At 37.2% G+C, this 21,325-nt stretch overlaps 1 protein-coding gene across 5 annotated transcripts in view; it reads right to left on the reverse strand.

Annotated features, from left to right (window-relative positions):
* Positions 1-21,102, reverse strand: part of LOC145999609 (uncharacterized) — a 79,524-nt gene extending 58,422 nt beyond the window's left edge. For all 5 annotated transcript variants that reach the window (XM_083136674.1, XM_083136676.1, XM_083136673.1 and 2 more), the window contains exons 1-3: positions 20,540-21,102; positions 12,605-12,766; positions 4,308-4,774 (exon numbers count right to left, since the gene is read on the reverse strand). In XM_083136674.1, coding sequence (XP_082992800.1) covers positions 4,308-4,774; positions 12,605-12,766; positions 20,540-20,713 — 803 coding nt within the window. In that variant the 5' untranslated portion in view covers positions 20,714-21,102. The remainder of the gene's footprint in view (positions 1-4,307; positions 4,775-12,604; positions 12,767-20,539) is intronic.
* Between the last annotated feature and the right edge of the window lie 223 nt (positions 21,103-21,325).

Below are 21,325 nucleotides of genomic sequence, written 5' to 3' on the forward strand. Positions count from 1 at the left end.
TTGTATTTTTTTATTCATTAAATATGTAATTAAAACTTTATTAATTAATTTGTATCACATTTACATGACCTTTTTTCCATTTTTAGGTCCTTTTTTTGATATTTTTAGGTCTTTTTATAGGTCTCTTTTGGCAACTTATAGGTCTTCAACTTCTGAGCCCAAGTTATAACAAATACAAATTAAAGTAGAGTATGTAAATCCACAAAAAAAGCTCCATTAAATGGCAGAAAATTTCAAACGACTACAAATTACAAACTAGAGATGATATTCCAAAAATTAAAAATATGGGTTAATGCAAATCTGAGATGGTAGGGTGGACACCTCTGGACAATCTTGTATGAAATGGCACACTAACACTGTAGCATTGATGGCAAGATACAACATAGGCATGTGCACAGGAGGGCAGTTGCCCCCCTTAATACTGAGGATTAGGAATTTAGTGTAGAGGAAGCTTATCGACACTATTAAACAATATTATACTACTAAAGAAAAATGAAGTATGTTCATGTCAATGAGAGTTCCAAGCAATTACGTAGGGGATACATTATTTACTATGTAATTGGACTTTCCCACTTTATCCTCTAACAAATTTATTGTCATTAACATTCTGGAAAATTTCTTGTTATTAGCACTCCCTCATACTTAGGTGGTTGAATGATTCTGATACTACCTCAAATGCAGTGGTCGGAAGTAGCGCGCTCCTTGTAGCGACGCTACTGTAGTTAGCTACAAAATTTGTAGCTGTAGCGGAGCTACATTTTGAGAATTGTAGCTGTAGCGGTAGCGAAGCTACAAAATTCATGTAGTTCTAGCGAAAATTTCGCTACAGCTACATTTCTTCTCAGCATTTTAAGATAAATTTTGAATGTGGCAACAGCGTCAAAAAGAATTCGACAATAACGCTTACTTTTGTATGAGGTTCATAAAGACAAAGTCTATTGTGTACATGGAAATACGGATAGATTATAAAAAATCTTGATCGTAGATTATAGATACTTGCATAATTTATTTCATTAGTATCTGAATAATTCTAATATCCAGAATACTACCTGATATATATGAATACATTCTGGCTAACAGCTACGATTTTTGAGCTGCATCACTATTTTGAGGAGAATTGTGCCTCCTTTGTGGCACCACTAGAAAAAAAAAATGCCTCGTTTGCACCACCACCTGTGGATATTCCTAGTGTAAGACGCAGCAAAATGTCATTAATTACTGTGTAAAACACAACTTGCAGTGCAAACAAGAGCGATCCATTTTCCACTAGAATGACAGCAATAGTGCCAGCAATCAATGGCTTAGTATGTTAACAGAATTGACATTTGTCAGGATATAGGATCTCACCAGCAATAAATTATTATTACAAGAACGATACACATACACTTTCTGGAATTACAATTACTTTTGTCATAATATTTGTTCACAAATTTTCAAATTACAATGTGTTTGGAACACTCGGATTTGCACATCAGTTTCCTCGATATATTTCTATTTCGCTTTTTGGTTACTTTCGCTAACCATAACAATGAATATCAATGTTATATTTAGTAATTCTATTATCTAGAGTCACTTTCTGCCACTTTTGGCTATTTGTGGGAACGGGGAAGAATGATGAATGACGATGAGCAGCGTGGGGAATGGAGGAATAGGAGGATCCATTTTACAGGCATCTTTCCCAGTTTTTATTTTGAGTCCACTTTATGCACAGATATGCTAATCGAGACTGGTTCCGAACCACTGTATGACTCAACTCAATATTTATTCCCAAGGAAAATATGTTGATATATAAATGTAAATAATTCTACCAAATTTTATTTGTGTATAGTTGTAATCATTAATTTTGTGTCATCCTAATTGCAATACTCATATATCAAATTTCAATTGATCTGCCGCTTACATAGGTATGTTATTCTCACACACTTTATTAAAAATAAGTAACTGAAGTAACACTGCTATCAAAATTACCGAATGACGGGAATGATGATAATAAATAACAGTATCTATTTTCCAGTAAGTACAACTATCATACTAGGGTCTTCTTTGGAATATCCATGTGGTTGTTTTAATTTTTTTATGCAAAAGTAGCACAAAAGTAGCGAGTAGCGAACAGGAGTAGCGTAGCGAGCTACTTTTTGGTAAATGTAGCTGTAGCGAAGCTACATTTTGGCAGAGTAGCTGTACCTGTAGCGAAGATACTTTTAAAATGTAGCGTTCTGATCAATGCCAAATGCAACATGTACATTTTTTTCTAAAATTCTGCAGATGAGTGGGCAAGAGGGCAGTTGACCTTCTACTTTTTGTGCCTGCAACATTGCCTCTTGGAGCTAAACCTCGTCTACTAACAAAGTAAACTTTCCTTGGCCCCCAAGTTTTGGCATCCAATCACCACCACCATGGATATTTGGAAGGGGGAGCAAGAGAGGTCACGCTCCATTGTAAAATTAATGTCTACCAAAAATTATATAGCTATTTCACACATAATTTCATTTCAGACACACTAATTTTTGATAATTATTATAAGGGCATTGAAGGAACATGATAATTTCAGACTGAAGCAGTGTTTTTTGAGGAGGCATCACTTTTATGGGGAAAAATATGCCTCGTTTGCCCCCCTGAAAAAAAATACCTTGCTTGCCCTTCCCTGCGCACATCCATGACCACCACTGTTGAAGATACTTTATTCTTAGTTTTGGACTTTTAACCACTGTGTTGTTTTTACACTAAGAATGAATGAATTACCACTGATCAGCTACAAGGAAGATACTTTATGTTTTTCCTGTGACAAAGTTGTTCGTGTGAAACGGTATTCTCTAAGATGATGCAATATCAGATACCTGTTTAAACAGCTTAAATTATCTGTTGTTGCCTTATGTTGAGCAAAATTTTGTCCCACATGTTTGTGTCAGTGACATAGTGGAGGTGTTTAAAACTTCTACCAACTGTAAGAAGACTAACGTTGTAGTATAGGATGTTCTCCTAAGACGGCAGAAGTTCTTTCTAATTTTGGACGACCAGTGGTTAAGTTATCCAATATTTGTAAATAAATATGTAAAAATATGTGCCTTTAATTTGGAAATGTGTGTGTAGTGAAAAGTTTAGTTAAAGAAGGGTCGGGAATTTTGTTTAGATTCGGCCAGTCATCTCCATCAGGCTCCCGACTTTTCTCTTAACTGCAGTGGTGTTGCGAAAATGCAAAAATGTTATTTTGGTTAGACAAATTAGACAATTTTTTTACTAGAAGAATAATTGCTAATATGCATCATTTAATTTATAAATATATTATTATCTAAACCTAGAATAATCATGGTTGTTCAATGGTACTGGTATAAGAAAATTAAAGGAAAATTGAAAACACAATTTGCGGAGGAAATTACTATTAGAATACTTCTGAGAATTAAGTGCAAAAATAAGCACTCAGCTGTGTGATGTGTGACAGACTTTGCATGTGAGCGACTGTGTTGCTGATTGTCAGGTTGAGTGAAGGGGTATCTATCGATGAATTGAATTTTTCCCCTTACTTTGGACCATAATTTCGACTCTACATTTATTTAGCTCCTTCTAATACCACCATAGCATTGCTGGTCACATCTAATACGTCAACAGTATTTTGCGGACCATTGTAGCAGAGTGGCTAGCATATCACACTCTGATTCCTTGTTAGAATCCCGGCCTGGACATGGGTGTTCTTTGTGAGTGTTTTTCATCAATTTCATCATATCATCACTCATTCTCATCGTCACGATTACACAATTAGCCAAAAGTGGCAGAGAAGTGACGTAAAACAACCTAACTCACCCTAAAAAAACCTGGGTATGGGCCTTTGATATGGAAAAAAAAGTGCGAACCGCTATTCTATGCACCATGCCATCAGGGCGTATAGGGGGCTCCACACTTTCTTGATCACGGCCAAAGGTGGGGGTGATGTGATCAGCACCACGCCCATGGCTGCCTTTACTCCCCAGAGTTTCCTCCAGGCATTCACTTTATACGATGCCGCGTGGGTGCTGGAGTCGCTTGAACAGGTAGAAAAAATCTCGGTTCTCCCCCACCAAGGATCAAACCTTGGTCTCTCGCATGGTAGTCAGACACCCTAATGACTGAGCTACTGCAGCTAGTTTCATATGGAATGTTTTTATTTCCCCGACTGGATCCTTATCAAGGCTTTTGCCTTCCCTAATTGGAGGGTCTGCGCACGCCTATGAGATACAATAAATAATGTGCATCATAAGTAATAAGGTCCAGTTTTGAACCTTAATACTGCCATGCTCATTTTCAATCCACATACTAACATTTCCTTCACCTACCTTTGTGCAGGACCTGCTACTTGGCTCTCCACCTGACCAGGATTCGCTACACTGCTTTCAGCTGACACTTTCTCAACAAATTGTTTATCATTACGCTGATGAAAGCCTTCACTTCCAGGAACACCTTGTCCATTACAAACTTCCGGCAATGTGTCTTCAAAATGTATCCGACTTTCATTCACACTTTCTGCTTTAAAAATTGAAGTTTCTTCCATGCACTGACTGGATGCATTGTTGTCCAGATCATCAACATCAGGAGTTACCTCCAATGATTCAGTTTCAATCTTGATATCAGATTGATCCGGAGACCACACATCCTCCAAAGATGTTTCTTCACAAACTACCGAATCGGCACTTTCCGGCTCAATCTTTATGAACACTTCCAGAGGAAGGCAACTGGCATCAGACACTGGAGCAGCCACAGTTTCTTCACTACCAGTTTCTTGAGAATGGGATGTAGAAGGCTCCTGAAATACAATCATAAGTAGGGGCATGTATATTTATGACAAAAAACACAAAATGTGAAATAACACATTCTAATGTTAAATCTTAATGTTTCTTAAAGGCGTGAGGTGCATTTTGCTACCCTGTTTTGTCACAAAATGATGCGAAAAGAACTGCAAAGAACTTCAACGATGATGTGCTCCAGCAATATAGGATAAAAATGACAACTCCATCTTGGGCCAAGTTGTAACATAATGACTGGGTCTGGCTGTACCGCCCTTAGAACCAACCTCACATGTGTCTCGAAAATTATTTAGTCATTATTGTTTGAAAAGTATGTCCGTACTAATGTGTACATTTTGTGTGGTAAAGACTTGTACCACAAAAAATTAGGAGAAAAATAAGTAATTGTGCATAATAGAAATAAATTATAAGTGTTCATATTACACTTTTATGTGAGAAAAATAAACATAATTTTAAATGAAAAGGCTTTGAAGGGTTTATAATACTGAGTTACTTTAACAACAGTTCCGATGCACATTATCTATCTTTGTCGTTTCAAACAAGGATGGACACAGATTGACTGTATATCTGGTGATGGGCAATATGCATGTCATAAATGTGACTCTGATGACTAAATTTACCTTACTTTCAGGCAAGTGACTTGCTAATATTAAACAAAATTCCTAATTTTTATCGTGAACCTCATTCTGTGAATGTGTGAATGACCCATGTTCTACTTTAAAAGTTATTGTGAATCATTTATTCAATTTTCACGTTAGATATTGTATTCTGGAATGTTTCTCTAAGATGAAACTTTTCTGTTGATGTTTCATTGTACTTTGATGTACCATCATAAAGACGATGAAAAGATTCTCTTGGGCTACTGACCAGGTGAGTTGTGGAAAAGACTCCAAGCTTTTGAGGGCTAACATCACTATCATGCTAGTTCTCAAAAGCTTTGCATCTATTCCATAACTCACCTGATCGATATCCCGAGAGACACTTGTGATCATTCATCACCAGGAAAGCTACAAGGCTTACATCATAAACATATCTGAAAGTTTACATATTATGTGTCATTTAGTCTACATTCAGATATTTCTGTGTGTTCATCCATATAGGAAAATTTAGCCCAGTCAGTGTTACAACCAACAGGTGAGGCAGGTTGTAACAATTGCAAGGTCACTTTTGTTCATAAATTTCTCACACATGGTTTCTAGTTTGTTTGAAGTTATTGTACATATTTAGAGTAGAAATGCATAATATGTTGTGTGCAAAGTTTCGTTCATCTACTGCAATCTATACGTAGGCAATGTACTTGAGATCAAAAAGTGATGCAACCATATCTGCTCTCCCTACCAAAATAAAATACCGTGAAAACAAATAAGGTAAAAAGTAATCATGAATATGTTAGTAAAACTGTACTCATATCTCACAGATACAGCGTGACGGATCTTGTTACTTTCCAGGTGCAACCGATGGAGGGGTTACCAGATTTAAAAATATTTTACAATGAGGTCATTGCCAAATACAAAAATTAATTGCTCTGCAAAATATGTGGAAGAACAGGGTGAAAAGCAGGGACGTCGTTAGGGGGGGGGGGGCTGGGGGGGCTTTGGCCCCGGCAGTTATAACTCTGGCCCCCGCAAACAAAATTTTGATCGATTAAAAATTATCCTAAATTAATACTACATATTATTTTCTGGTAAATTTGTAGCAGAGTTGGAAACACTGTTCCGAAGAAAATCTTTGTAAGCAAATGTAGGACAGCAAAATTCCACCCTTTCCTTGCTTACCAGATTATAACCAAGGTCATAAAATCTGCCTGCTTAGAGGTTATTACCCTTGCCCTAAGTTCCTGGAAACCAGAGATCCGACCCTTTTGTTGCAAATGACCCTTCCAGTACAGATGGAATCAAAGACTCCGCCGTGGCCGAGCGGTCAACAGTAGGTGGTCGAGCGACATAGGCTATGGAGAGAGTTCTCCAGTACTGACATTGTTCTGAGATTTAAAATTGCTCTATGCTTCAGCTTCAGAGCCACAGATTAGCTTTGTGTTCTTGCTTGCGAGGAAGGTCTGCTATCGGGTTCCTACGGTCACTGTGTATTTGTTCGTGTGTGGGAAGAGTTCTAGCGTTGTTGTGCATTTCCATCTTGAATGGATAAATTAATCAAAACCGGATATTTTAAAACTATCTCAAAACATGTGGAAGATGACAGCAATGAAGAGGGTGTTAGTCCAAGTTCTGACGTTCCAAAGTTAGACAAAACAAGTGAATGTACTAATGTGAAAACAATTACTGATCTTGGGGTAGATAATCCTAGGCAACCACTTTTGCAAAACTATCCAAATACTACGTTCGGAAAGCGAAAGCGGTCATTTCAAAAACACTGGTTTGCATCTGCGCCGTGGCTAGAATATAGTGTGGAACTTGACGCATGCTTTTGTTTTCCATGCCGTAAATTTGGCACAGATTCAGGATATGCAGAACCAAATTTCAGGAAAATAGGGATGCGCAACTGGAAGAAAGCATGTGAAAAAATCAAGGAACACAAAGGAACGTCATACCATCTAAAATGCATGGAACTGTGGGCGAATTACAAAGTGAGTACCAATTAGTTTTGTAAAACAATTATATGTGTGTGTGTGTGTGTGTGTGTGTGTGTGTGTATGTTCGTAGATTAAATTTAAAAAATGAAATATGTGTATGTCTGTATCCAGTGTTCAAATTGAAAAAATGGTGAGGGAAAAATTTCACAGCTTCCCTATTCTAATTTTGAGAATTGTACCTGATAGAAAGCCAACTGCGTTGGGCAGAAATTTCTCTAGGGGAGGAGTTTCAAGAATCCCGTATCTAAAACATACGGACTGATTTATATAAATTTCTTGGGGTCAAAGTAAATAACACAAATTTTCCAATTAGTGTACAAGGTTTCAGTAATCACTGATCTCGTCTCAGTGGACTTTTATTTAATATCAGAATTATTTTTCTTAGAGGAAGGCAAGTTAATCAGGAAATATTTTCTCATTAAATATATATTGTAATTTGCAAACCAACAACAGTATTAATTTTAATGTAAAATTTTGTTCAGAAACTGACAATATATATGTTGATATTAATGTAACATTTACTTGAAATTGAAAGAAATGATTGCGTCAAATTCTGAGCAATGGCAAAATATGATCTAGAATATACTTATGAGGGTAAATTCTTTACATGGTCAGGAGTTAAATTAAAAACTCCCCCCCCCCCCATTTTAATTCGAACACTGGATGTACTATGATTTTCGTCCAAGATATGCAACGGTGATACAAGAAATTAATGAATGGACAGTAACAAAAGACACGCCTGCCTGTCCAGGGGAGGACATCGTGTAGTGGTAATGTCGTCACCATATAATTCCATATATATCCTTGGTTCGATATCTAGTGGACGCACTTAGTGGTTCGGATCAAACTTTAAACTGTACGTCCAGTCCTGATTGGCCTCCTATTTGTGCATGAAGAGGACATAGAACATTTGGGGACAAAATCGTAATTCGGGAGCTAACGTGCTCAGCCACTGAGGCGGCTAAAATTCAATAGGTTTCCATTTTGGCTATTTTACCTTTTTTCCTACCTCGTAGGTTAATTTTTACGACAAGTCGATGTGGATTGATGAATGATGGACGGATGGAAAAGTGATGGGAGCATAGACAAACAGAATGAGTCACCAATGGCTGGTGGAGGTTTGAACATGGGATCTCTGATTTCGTAGCCCTTTATGCTTACCACTCCGCCACGAACACTGGAATAAATTAAATAAGTAATGCCATGGTTTAGAATGAATGTCGGAGAGAGTGGAAGCCGAGATAATAACATGTACACTAATGCATTGTTGGCATTGCTACCGATACCTCGCAGAACGGAGAAATAATTTTTACCTATATTTGCATTGTTTTAAAAAATATATACAGCACTGACGAACGAAGGAACAAAGCTAATCTCCACTGTCTAGAGCAGGGATTCCCAAACATTTTCGTTTCACGGCGCCCTTCGTGTTTCAAGATTTTTCCACAGCGCCTACGTCATGAATGTAGGCCTATCTAATACTTGCTTTGATTGACTGAATTGATGTTTTAAGTCCATGCATAGTAAGGCTAATTGGGACTGGACCTACAGTTTAAAGTGGGATCCGAACCACTATGTGACTCCACCGGGTAACAAACCCTGGACCCCTTAATTACAAGGTGGCGAACTCTAACACTACGCCACCGGGGAGGCCCTATCTAACACTTTTAACGCTCTGTTAGTGTGCTTACGTTGCTTGCCTTAAGTTAAAAAATAAACATATTTAAAATTCAGAAACATTTTTTATGTAACAAGTACAAAATAAGAACATGTATTTGGAACAATCATATCGATGACTGAATTTCATTGAAAATATTGGAACATCACGCGGTAAGCCTACCAGGGCGCCGCGGCGCACACTTTGGGAACCACTGGTCTAGAGATTACAATTTCTGTAAAACTGAGTCCTAGGTTTGAATCCTGAAGGAGATATTATTTTCTTTCATTATTACAATAACTTGTCTCAACTGGACTCCGACCCATTGTGTAATGTGCCTCCATCGGGACTTGAACCTGGCACTCTTTGGTTATAAGGGAACGTGGTAAACCACACCTGGGAGGCCCACTGTGGTGAACGTGTCGTTATAAGAAATATGCAATATAAAGCAAAAATGTGAATTTATTCTTGAGAATGTTAAAAAACAACAAGAAAAACCAGAATATTTGAGTCGCTAATAATATTCTGCATATTACATATAATTGTGATGGCCGGTTGCGAGTTTTCCTTCATTAATTGCCATTCATAATCGTCAACATTGCGATTAACTAAAAGTAACAAAAAAGCGGTACAAAATTTGAAAAATAAAATATACATAGAATAAAAGTAAATGGCAATTAATGAAGGAAAACTCACAAATGAACTGAAAAGAAAGGTAATAACAAGTTGATATTTACTACCTGCTTTTGGGCTTTTTGAAGTTGTAATTTTTGGTGCCAATTTACCTGTCTATTTAGCATGGTTTGTGGCTATTATAAACGTGCTCCCTACTGATAACACGAACTGAGACAGAAATAAACAAAGTGTGAAAATACCTAAGTCAGTGTCTTCATGACACTTGTACAAACCACCAACGTCGTTTTGCGATAATGCAGGGTGCAAGTTTAGAGGTGCACAATTTTCGAAAGAAAAGTGGCACACGTCCTATTTTTCTATTACATCTCGAGGCATTGGTGTACACATGGGGGAGCTGATGAGGCTACAACTCTCCCGAAACTTTGAGAAAAACAAAATTTTGAAATGAAATCTGTAAAGAACTCGGGGAAAAAAACAAATTGGTAAGTGCAACCCCCACACCCCCTAAAATGACCCTAGATACCATTTCTCTCTTTGAACAACTTTAAAAAGGAATCCCAAAAGTGGTAATTACCAAATATTTTATATTGTCTCTCTCCACCTCCCCTCCGAAAGAAAATCCTGCGTACGTTTGTGTCTGGAGGAGAGTTACAAATCACTCGCGTAATGTAAAGTGCTGCTTGCGCTGGAATACTGCTAGAATTTAAATTTGAAAATAATTTCAATGTTAAAGGCGTCATCATTATTACTATTATTAATATGATTTTGTAACGTCCTATTATTGTTATCATTACGTCCCTGCCTAAATTCGCAGCCAGAAATACGATTGATTGATTGAGTTATTGTTTTAAGTCCACTTTATGGGGACTGGACCTACAGTTTAAAGTGGGGTCCGAACCACTGTGCCATTATCTCCACCTGATATCGAACCCGGGACCCCTTGATTACAAGGCGACGACCTTACCACTACACCATCGGCGAGGCCCTTTCACCTGTTGGTTTGGAAGAATCCTCATGATGGTTGCATTTGTAGCTGTGTTGAAAATAAATGTAGTAGTTTTGTCTTTGCCTCCACAGGGTATCGAACCCGGGACCCCTTAATTACAAGGCAACGACGCTACCACTGCGCCATCGAGGAGGCCCAGAAATACGAATAAAACGCGATCTTCTATCTTCAGGAAAGCAACGTCTTGACAAGGCACAAGGCGGTCCTAAGACCAGCACAAAGCTTGAATGTAGACAATACAACAAGCTTGTTCAACAAATGTTGGCGCGAAGGTTGCGGACAACCAAAGGCGGCACTGCGTCCCAAATACTCTCTGAACTGCCTGTCATAAAATATTCTTGCGAGAGGACAGTCGTCACCTGTCGAACCTGACAAATTGCAAGGAGCGGTCTTTCTTGCTTTAAGGGAACAAGGAAAAGATGGAGAAGATAAAGGGAAGGAAATGACAATCAAATGGTAGAGAAGACTTATCCCTGGGTTGTACCCCTGCTGTTTGAGAGCACAGTTTCTGAAAGGCAATACGCAAATATGGTTAAATTTTCCCTTCCCCAGTAAATCTTTGTTTCCGATTCATTTTGTTCATTCTGCTAGATTTTGCTTCTATCCAGGGTGCCAAGTACCAGAACGGTCCAATGACCTCGGTACCCTCGAGCAAGGAATAACTTGAGTGAGGAGGCAGGAGGGCTTTGGGGGAGGGAGGCGGGGCAGATGCAAGAGGACCAAGAAAATGTAGCAGTTTACTTACATGATGACTCGTGAAAGTAAAATTGTTATTGCTTGCTTGAAAGAATGAATCGTTGTACTGATTTTTGCATGTCTCAGCAGAGAGGAATTTTCAAAAACATCTCTCCTCTGAAAGTGCTAAGCAGATTTCGTAAATTCTGAAAAATGAATATGTGTAAGATTTCATCTGTAGGTTTGTTTGTTTGATTTGTTGTCTTCACTTTGTGCACAGAAATGCTAATCAGGACTGGACCTACAGTTTAAAGTGGGATCCGAACCACTGTGCCATTATCTCCACCGGATATCGAACCCGGGACCCCTTGATTACAAGGCGACGACCTTACCACTACACCATCGGCGAGGCCCTTTCACCTGTAGGTTTGGAAGAATCCTCATGATGGTTGCATTTGTAGCTGTGTTGAAAATAAATGTAGTAGTTTTGTCTTTCCGGAAACTTAATATCAAATATCTTGACAGACAATAATGCAATCCACAGGAGGATTCTCCAGAATAGCTAAATAGGAAAAATCCTGCACAGAATAATTTATCAGATGTCAGAAATCAGCTTAGCACTTCCACAGTAGTTTCGATAAAAAAGAAGTTGTCATTGAGACAGGCAGAAAGTAAAATACATTAAGAAAACTGTAAAGTAATAGTTTAACAGTAGTACTTTCATAAATTGATTTGCTTCCTGAAAATTCTTGAACTCTAATTTTTATTTGACCTCCAGTATTCACATATATATTATATACACTTCGTAGTAGTTTTATATACCAACGCACTATATATGTAGCAATATTATAATGCAATATAATGTACATATAAAACATTATATATATGTGTGTGTGTGTGTGTGTGGGTGTGCGTGCGTGCGCGCGCATCACACAGAGTTGTTTAACTTTACTGTCTGGTAATATTTGCATAGGAACAAATTTTAGATTCCCCCCCCCCCCCCCCCCGAACTGATCAACCTAGCTACGTCTCTGGTGAAAAGAAACACAATTTTATGCACAAGAGCCCTGATACATGCATAATCTCTTCACCATAGGTCTTCATGAAAGAATACATGATTCTTCTTAAAGTAAGAGCAGATGTAAAAATAATACTTTTTAATTTTTTTAAAAAGTATCTATTATTAACCCATGAGCAAAGAAAATAAGGTTTAACTAGCTTCTTAGCCTGTTACTATTTATTCAAGTACAAAAAAAGAACTTTACCTCACAACTCGACTTCACCTTGTACTTCTCTTCTGCAGACATCAGGTATTCCTTGAGGAGGTTTTCTGATTCATGACACATGTTGTGGAAGTCCTGGAAATTCTCTAGCTTGTCTATGCATGGATAGCACACAAACTTTGGCAAAAAGTCATCATCTGTCACCTGGAATACAGAAAACTGAAGTCATAAGTAGTGTTGGGATATGGGTATTTACACAATGAGTGGGTAAATACAATTTGGAAGTAGACATTTACTGCAAATTGCATATTAAATTAAATTACCATGTGGCATACACGGGAGATGTACTAGGTACAGGGTTCCTACGTGAACTCAAAATGTATTTTCCCTGAGTTTTTCAGAATCTTCAAATTTTATTCCAGAGTAGTCAATACACAGTGCAATATTGTTTATTTCTTTACAATAGCCCCCATTTCCCCTCATAGACATAACTAGACTTCCAATTTTAGGTTTTTAACCTATTTTTTCCTTTGCAGGTAAATAAGAAATAAGAAGCTACATCAGCGTTTTATTAAAAAATGTAACAACCGATGAAGTTTTATAGTCTAACCTAACCTATTTTGTTTGTTAGAACCTATTTTAGGTTTATGCACCTAAACCACACTATATTTTAGGTCTTTAAAGTTTTTTCAGGATTTTTGTATGACACAGAGGTATTCGCTTGATTTGGTACCAAAAAAATTCAATGACTAACATGTCTGAAATATACTTTCTGTAGATTTCCCTCCCTCCAAGTCAATGCTGTTTCTTTGGAGCTAAACAAAGCAAAATGTCTGGTGCCAGTGTTACCTGCATGGTCCAAAGTGCATACAAACTTCTGATCAGTGTGGCCTTCCTCACTTCTGCATCAGTTCGGCGCTTTGCGACATTCACGGCTTGCAAATTAACGTTTCCCAGAATTCAAGGAATTCCCGGTGAATAGTCACTCTGGTATTGTGCAGCAAATTATACATACATAATTAATTCTTCATATCAACAAGTGTACAAGTATAGTATTACAGTAATTTGTGTGTAATTTTGAAAAAATGATGTATACAAATGAAAATTTGGTTTTGGTCATTACATATGGAATTAAAATTTCTTGAGAAATTTGTTTTGAAACTTTGTTTTTAATGATTGTACCTAATCAGCATTTTTCAGGAATTTTGAACCATTTTACATTTTAAGTTTTTTTGGAACCTATTTTAGGATTTTTAGAGCCTATTTTAGGAACCTAAAAACTCTAGGTCTAGCCATATCATCACCACCTCATAATTATTTCTATTATTAGAGATTAGATGGACTGATAGATTGATTAAACATTTTTGGTTGCTTCAGCCTCTGCTGCCATTTTGCACCCGTCTAATGTAAGGGGATGATCCCCTTATCTAAAACCATTACCTTAAAATTAAAAAAATTAAAAATCGGTGTAAAGAGAACTTTATTAAAGTAATCATATTGAATCACTTGGATGCATACATTAATTGAGTGAGAAGATGAATGATTGTTCTGTAAGAATCATTTGCAATTTTGTATTGGTTCAGTTATAAGAATCAGTAAATTTTATATCAGTACTTTATCAGTACTGGGAAATATTCAATGTCAGTTCACGTTCTGAAACCAAACTAAATGAAGAATAAAATGGCCTCCCTGTGTGCATTAATTAAGGATTACAGTTACAGATATTTGTGCGAGTTAAACACCTTTTCCAACTGTATTACAGTGCACAAAATAACATTTCAAACATACAGAACAAATATTTTCACACTTTTGAGAAACAGAAGTTTACAAATGGACACAATATCAATTAACCTGTAATGGAAAATAAACATATATTACAAGCTTATATCGTCAAAGTAGTTCGTGTGAAGAAAATCAACAGGTAGAGCATAGCCCATCAGATGTACTTCAGTGGAACTCATTGGCCACTTAGATGATTTTCCCTGACAATTTTAATCTTTTCAAATTCCCTGAGATTTCCAGGTTTTTCCAGGAGTGTGGGAACCCTGTAGGTAGAAATTACATTGAAAAATGGTATAACAATGTGTCAATAACTTGTTACATCATGTAAGTATGAACAAGTATTACATTCCTTAATGCTCTTGCATATCTAGTTTGTAGGTTACCTGTCATGTTTGTGGGCAATATGATTTCAAATACCCGTACATAGGAAATGATCATACACAGACAGATCAGGCGATCTGTTTGTTAGGTTTGTCACGCCAGGTTTAGAACTGACACATTACAGAAGTTGGCATTTTACAAGGTTTAAGTTTTAACCCAGCACATTAATAATTATAGTTTAAATGCCGCAGTAGCTCAGACATTACGGCATCCGACTACTTTCCAAGAGACCCGGGTTCGATCAAGGTGGGTGAGAACTGGGATTTTTTCCACCTGTTCAAGTGGCTCCAGGACCCAACCAGCATTGTATAAAATGGGTACAACTCTGGGGGGTAAAGGCAGCCAGGGGCATGGTGCTGATTACATCATCTCCACCTTTGACCACGATCAAGAAAGTGTGGGGCCCTAACTCCACGCCCTCTAGATGTCTTCATGGTATGGTGCAAAGCACAGGGGGGCATTTTACTTCCTCTCACTTTATAGTATACTTTAACTAAACATTCACAAATTTGACTACTTGAAATAACAACCATTTTTGTTCATAAATCATTATTTCACAAAAAATTGGAATAATCATTCCGTAACGCTTAACTCTCACGGTGGTATATTTTCAGACACCACACAAAGGTAGTTAAAAAATATCTTGCCAAAGAGCTTCTGTTTACTGCTCTTTCGTGTATTCTCAGAATGAGTTATGAGGTTACTAAATCCGGTTGTGTTGCTTACGTTCGACAATCCAAGTCCCTGTACCAGCTGCCTGAGGTTTATAAAAAAACACCATTGTATTTGTGTAATCCTTTATTGTGTGTGGCAATTTCAGGTTTTCTTCACAATATCCTAGGGCTTATTTCCTTAGTTTTGTTTGTGTAAATAGTTATAGTGATTGTAATTTGTTATAGCTCACTTGAACTAAGAATCGATTGTAGAATCAGTCATCATAAGGATGGCTTCTGAGGATACACAGCTTCAACAAGTGGAATTGAATGAACCCCTATAATGACATTGATGCTGCATCTGCCCACACAGCAAAGATAAAAAACAGAAGACAGCTTGCTCTAACTGATTTTAAGGGATCTGTAAGGTCTCTTGTAAACATGTAGACCAATGAAAGTCATGCAGAAATTAAAAAATGAGGTGTTTATTTTCAACTGAAATGCTAGAGTGAAAATATATTTACCTTTGTATAATTAGCTAGGAAAAAAATATTAAGGATTTGTCAAAATGGGTTTCTTCATAAAAAACAAAATAACTTAAAAATATTACCTTCTGTTCCAGCAACACTTAAAAATAATTAAAATTTATAATACAGTAATCCCCCAGTAATTCGGCAGATATCAGAACAGAGGACTGCTGGATTAAGGAAAACACCGGATTAGTGGAGGTTCATTTAAAAAAATGCATTTTAATAGCAAAACCTATGTTTATTGCACAAAATATGTACATATTTACATATATTAAAATGGAAATTAGTGTTGTAAAAAAAATACGAAACAAGATACATATTGCATTTTCCTGTAGTTTAGGTACATAACCTTATCTAGGTCTGTGTTAGGTTTACGTTATAACAAAAATAAAAGAAAAAATCGCGGAGACATCACTCCCTCAACGCCGGACTACTGGAGAGGCCGGATTGGTAAAGTGCCGGATTATAGAGGGACCACTGTACCTTTTATTCTATGATACACTATTACACTAAAGTGTAGATGTAAATTGGTATTAGTATACTCCAACAACTAACTAATTCTCTAGCATTCTTAAAGCCGAATGTTTATGGCTGCAGCAAAACAATTCTTCCATTTCGCCCTGTCCTGGGCAAGATCAATCTATCTTTTCCATCCTTACGAAATTCCCTTAGGTCCATCTCAACATTATCCCTCCAGGTATACTCCATTAACATAAAAATAATTTTAATAAATAGATTTTGAAGAATATAATAAAGCTTTATCTATCTTCTATATATATAAAAATGTGTGTATGTTTGTTCCGGCATAACTCTCGAATGCCTGGAGCAATTTCAACCAAACTTGGTGCACGTATCACTTGCAATCTGGAAAGAATACTTTGGGGGTAAGACACCCCTGGCACCCTTAGGGGTGAGGTGGGGAGGGGTGATATGTAAAAATGATCGAAAATGACAGATATTAAATTCTGCACAAACAGACATCCATGACTCTATGCAATCCCGCACAACGATAGTGTTTCTCAGGTTGTCTAACATTCAGGCTATGACTTTGTGTTGCAAAAATGACCGATATTAGTGTAGAATCCATAGTTTTCGGAGTCGCACCCAATGCCGTTCAACTCCAAGTTCATCATGGGGGGTGAGAGGGGGTGAAAAATAAATGCCACAAATGACCTAGATTAGTGTCGAATCCATAGTTTTCGGAGTCGCTAAGCTAATCGGCGACATTCACAATCACATTTAAAATTAGTTACATTTTACTCTATAGTTAGAATTCACTATTTTCCTGTCTAATACAAGATTGAGATAAATAAATACCCAGGCAATGCTGGGTAATCAGCTAGTATATTTATACATGTGAGGGGTCCAAAAAGACCCCAAAAAGTGTGACTTATTTCTGCCATGGGAGTTCACTCTATTTTTTGCTAATGTTGCAGATATGCAACAATGAGAAAAATATATTTTTTTAAATCATATTAGTATAGTAACTTTTTCTGAATTCTGCTTAATTATCATCAAAGAAGAAGTCCCAATCTTAATTACTTTGCTTCAAACAGCACCATTAGTGTTTATGTGTTTTTACAATTACACTACAAAAGGAAGTAATTTTTTCAGTTAAAGTCGTGTTAATCATAATATTGTTGCCTGGTAACACTGGTAGCTATCAAAACATGTTTATCATAATTGTGTTCGTCACACATCCTGTGATGCTGGAAGGAATTCACCCATGGTTTGATTACTTGGAGTTGTTATGGCATATTTAGAAATGTACCATACATGCAAAATCAGCGTAAAAGGCTATAGAAAAATCACTTCTATCTAGAATTCTGTCTTACCACATTCATACTGCATTTTGGATGGAAGTACGATACACGTATCATGAAAATATGGGTAACGATTAGGTAAGTCGGAGACACATTTCTTGAAATTTAGGCTACAGGAGAAAAGACGAGAAAGTACTTACGGAATTGAGTTCTTGTGGACTTTCTGAAGCTGCGGAAATTGTTTTTTCGATCGTGCAACTTATTTGGCCTGTAAGTAAGGTATTTTTCGTCATTCATGCATCTCCGTTGCAAGATAGCTTGTGCCACCATTACCGTCGACTACGTGAATCAAATGTTCCATGTGTTCGATTACGTAACCTCCTGCCAGTTCAGCAACCACGCGGTAGTTTTACAAGATGAAGTGTGAGCGGGATTTTTTTTCCAATTTAATTTTCTGTTTGCCTAACCTAACTGAACCTAATCTAACCTTCCGTGAATGGTTTGTGGATGAATAACAATCATTTTTCGGTTGATATGTGTTAGTGTAACAACGACGTGGTATTTTTACAAGATGACGCGTGAGGTTTTTTTTTTCCAATTCAATTTTCTATGTTTGCCTAACCTAACTTAACCTTACATGAATGGTTTGTGGATCAATTATTGCTTAAAAACCTTTTGTGAATAGTTTGTGCGGCATTTATCGGTTCATAAGTTTGGAAACACTGCACATCAGCTGACGATACTGCATATCAGCTGACGATAGACAATGTAAGTCAAGATTTGCCCACCGAATTAGCAACGACCAATTATAATGTTAAAAATAACACTTTTTCATGGAAAAAAAGGTGATCCAAAGTTGAAAAATGTTCCGCTATGGATATGAGGTAAGTAGAAATGAATTTTATTTAAAAATAAATGAGTTAAATGTGTCTCCAGCTTATCTAAATGGTACCAAAAATATGATCACACTCAATGAAGAATTATCAGACCTTCATGGTGAAGTGGTTAACACATAATGACATGATGCCAGGAGTCCTGAATTTGAATCCTGTCTGGGCATGTGTGTTCTTTGTGAGTGTCTGTTCACCAATTGATTACTACTTCGGAATGGTCCCAACACCTCTCACTCGTTTATTTCATAATTTTTATAACATTTGTACTTACCTATTCTGTGGTATTTTGCTTTTTTCATGAAAATAATTTCAATTTTTGACATGAGGAATAATTATTGTTCTTCCTTTCTTCGCTTGTGAAGCACACAATATGGCGAGACAGCTTGACTAGGATGGGAGATCATCAGTGGGTATGCAGTGTTTCCAACCTTCTCAACCTAAAAATCCCCACGAACCATGCACGCGTAGCCCTATGAATCACGCACTAAAACAAAAGGAACTTGGGCCATTTCTTCTGTAAAAATGAAGAAATCTGTTTGTGTGATAGTAAATCTTTACCCAGTTTTTGGAGCAAATTGACAATATAGAGAAAGTCTCCAATTTTGTTAATTTTCGGTATACTAACTAATTTTGGCCTCCTAATCACAGATCTGTTGTAAAAAACCAGGGGTCACGTCTGGAAATTTGCAAAAAAGCAGATTGATTTTCTTTTATATAAATATAGGTGTGGCTCAGTCGGTAACGCGTCTGACTACCATGCTAAAGGTCCCGGGTTCGATCCCTGGCCGGTTCAAATTCGGGAACTTTTCTAACGATGGAAGCGGCCTAGGCGCCCACCCAGCATAGAATAACATGGGTACCTGGGGGAAACCCTGGGGGGTAAAGGCGGTCAGGGGCGTGATGCTGATCACATCACCCCCAGTCACGACCGGATCAAGGAAGTGTGGGGCGTTACCCCCACACCCTCTAATGGCATGGTGCTAAGGACAGGGGAGCACTTTACCTTTTTTTTTACCTAAATATAGGTGTATATGCGTAGTTTTACGAACGAAATGTTATAAGTTTTACGAACGAAATGTTATAACTATGCTTGCCTAACCTAACCTTCCGTGAATGGTTTGTGGGCCAATGATCACTTTCAATAAGCAATTCCTAGTTCTGTAGCACGTAACCGACGAACAATGTTTCATCACTATGGAAGACGCCATATGGAGAATTATCACGATAAATAACGTTATTTTACAACTTCTACACGTAAATGTACAATTTTAACACGCGACTCCCACATCATAACTCCAGATACGTCACCAAGAGTGCATAAGAAGTAGGAAGTGAATTACAGACTTTCTCTATATTGTTTAATTCTTACCCAGTTTAAAATAACAAAATGCGGCAAAAATACTCCGAAATCGCATTTTTTAACTTACATGGGCCATTCTTGGGGATTAAATATCTCCGTTGTTTTTGCTCTTCTAACGCTGAAACCACATTTACATTACGTAAAACCTAGAAATCTGTCGACTTAGAAAAATTGAACTTAATTCTCGAGGGGGTACAGTGGGTAAGTGGCCCCCAACTTCTGTTTTGCGAAAGTAGGGAAAATAGAAGAAGACAGCCTACTCATAAGTGACATAATTCTCAAATATTATGAGCCGGCCCCATGGCGGAGTGGATAGCACATCGCGCTACAACGCAAGGGGTCCGGGTTTGAGTCCTGGCCTGGGCATGGATGTTTGTGAGTGTCCATCAATTTCATCATATCATCACTCATCCCAATCTTCCCAAATTAGCCAAAAGTGGCACAAAAAGCGAAGTAAAATAAACCAAATCAAATCAAATATCATGCAAAATATTTCACATTCTAGATGGAGTACATAGAGTCAGGGATACATGGTATTTATTATACATACTGAAAAAACAAAAACATGTTGAACTAAAAAATGAAAAGTACCACTGGCAAAGAAAATGTACTTACACTAAGGGATAAACAATTTAATATTTTCCCTTGAATATCTCGTCTTTGACCTTCTTCTAGGCACATGTTCAATTTCCAACTAGTCTTCGTCAAACAAAGTCTACATAAATTATGATAATCCTCTCCAATTTCTGTGTGACGATTAACATTTTTATTAAGTAATTTGGGTCCCATTATATTGAACTTTCAGACAAGGAACACTGACAAAATAACACAATTTCTCATGATTTGCTTGGCTCCCTTATTATTCGCCAGCTTCTCTCGCTGCTTAGTTCATTATCTCTTTCTTTCTCTACATATAAACTTTAATGTTTGTTAATGTTATTAGTTCTTCTGTATATTTACACTCGCATCACACATTTTAAAAGAAATTCACTCTGCTTCTTTGCAGAGTAGGTTCTCCTTTATTGCACACCACGTGACCAACTTCGTGCTCCGACATAACAGAAAGTAAACTAATGTAAAACAAACATTATTAGGTTAGATTTGGTTCCCTTAGCATAATTATACAGCAAATGTATTATTTGCACTAAGGAAACAAAACATAACAACCCTAACATAAAAGTATTGGATTCACCTCAACAATAAATGTTTTACAAAATGATGTCAGAATGCAAGGTTGCTCTAGCTTTGTGCGATAAAACATACCCACAAAAACGTGGTATATAATCTGTGTAAATCACAGACTACATAAAACACAACATTGATCATTGTCAAACCTCTCCGGTGGCAGCGCCAGCCCTGATAAATCCCCCTAAAGAATTTCGATCGTCATTTGGTTGCCTT

The sequence above is a fragment of the Lepisma saccharinum genome, chromosome 15, assembly GCF_977018435.1.
Source record: "Lepisma saccharinum chromosome 15, izLepSacc3.1, whole genome shotgun sequence".
In the NCBI taxonomy this organism is placed as follows: Eukaryota; Metazoa; Arthropoda; class Insecta; order Zygentoma; family Lepismatidae; genus Lepisma; species Lepisma saccharinum.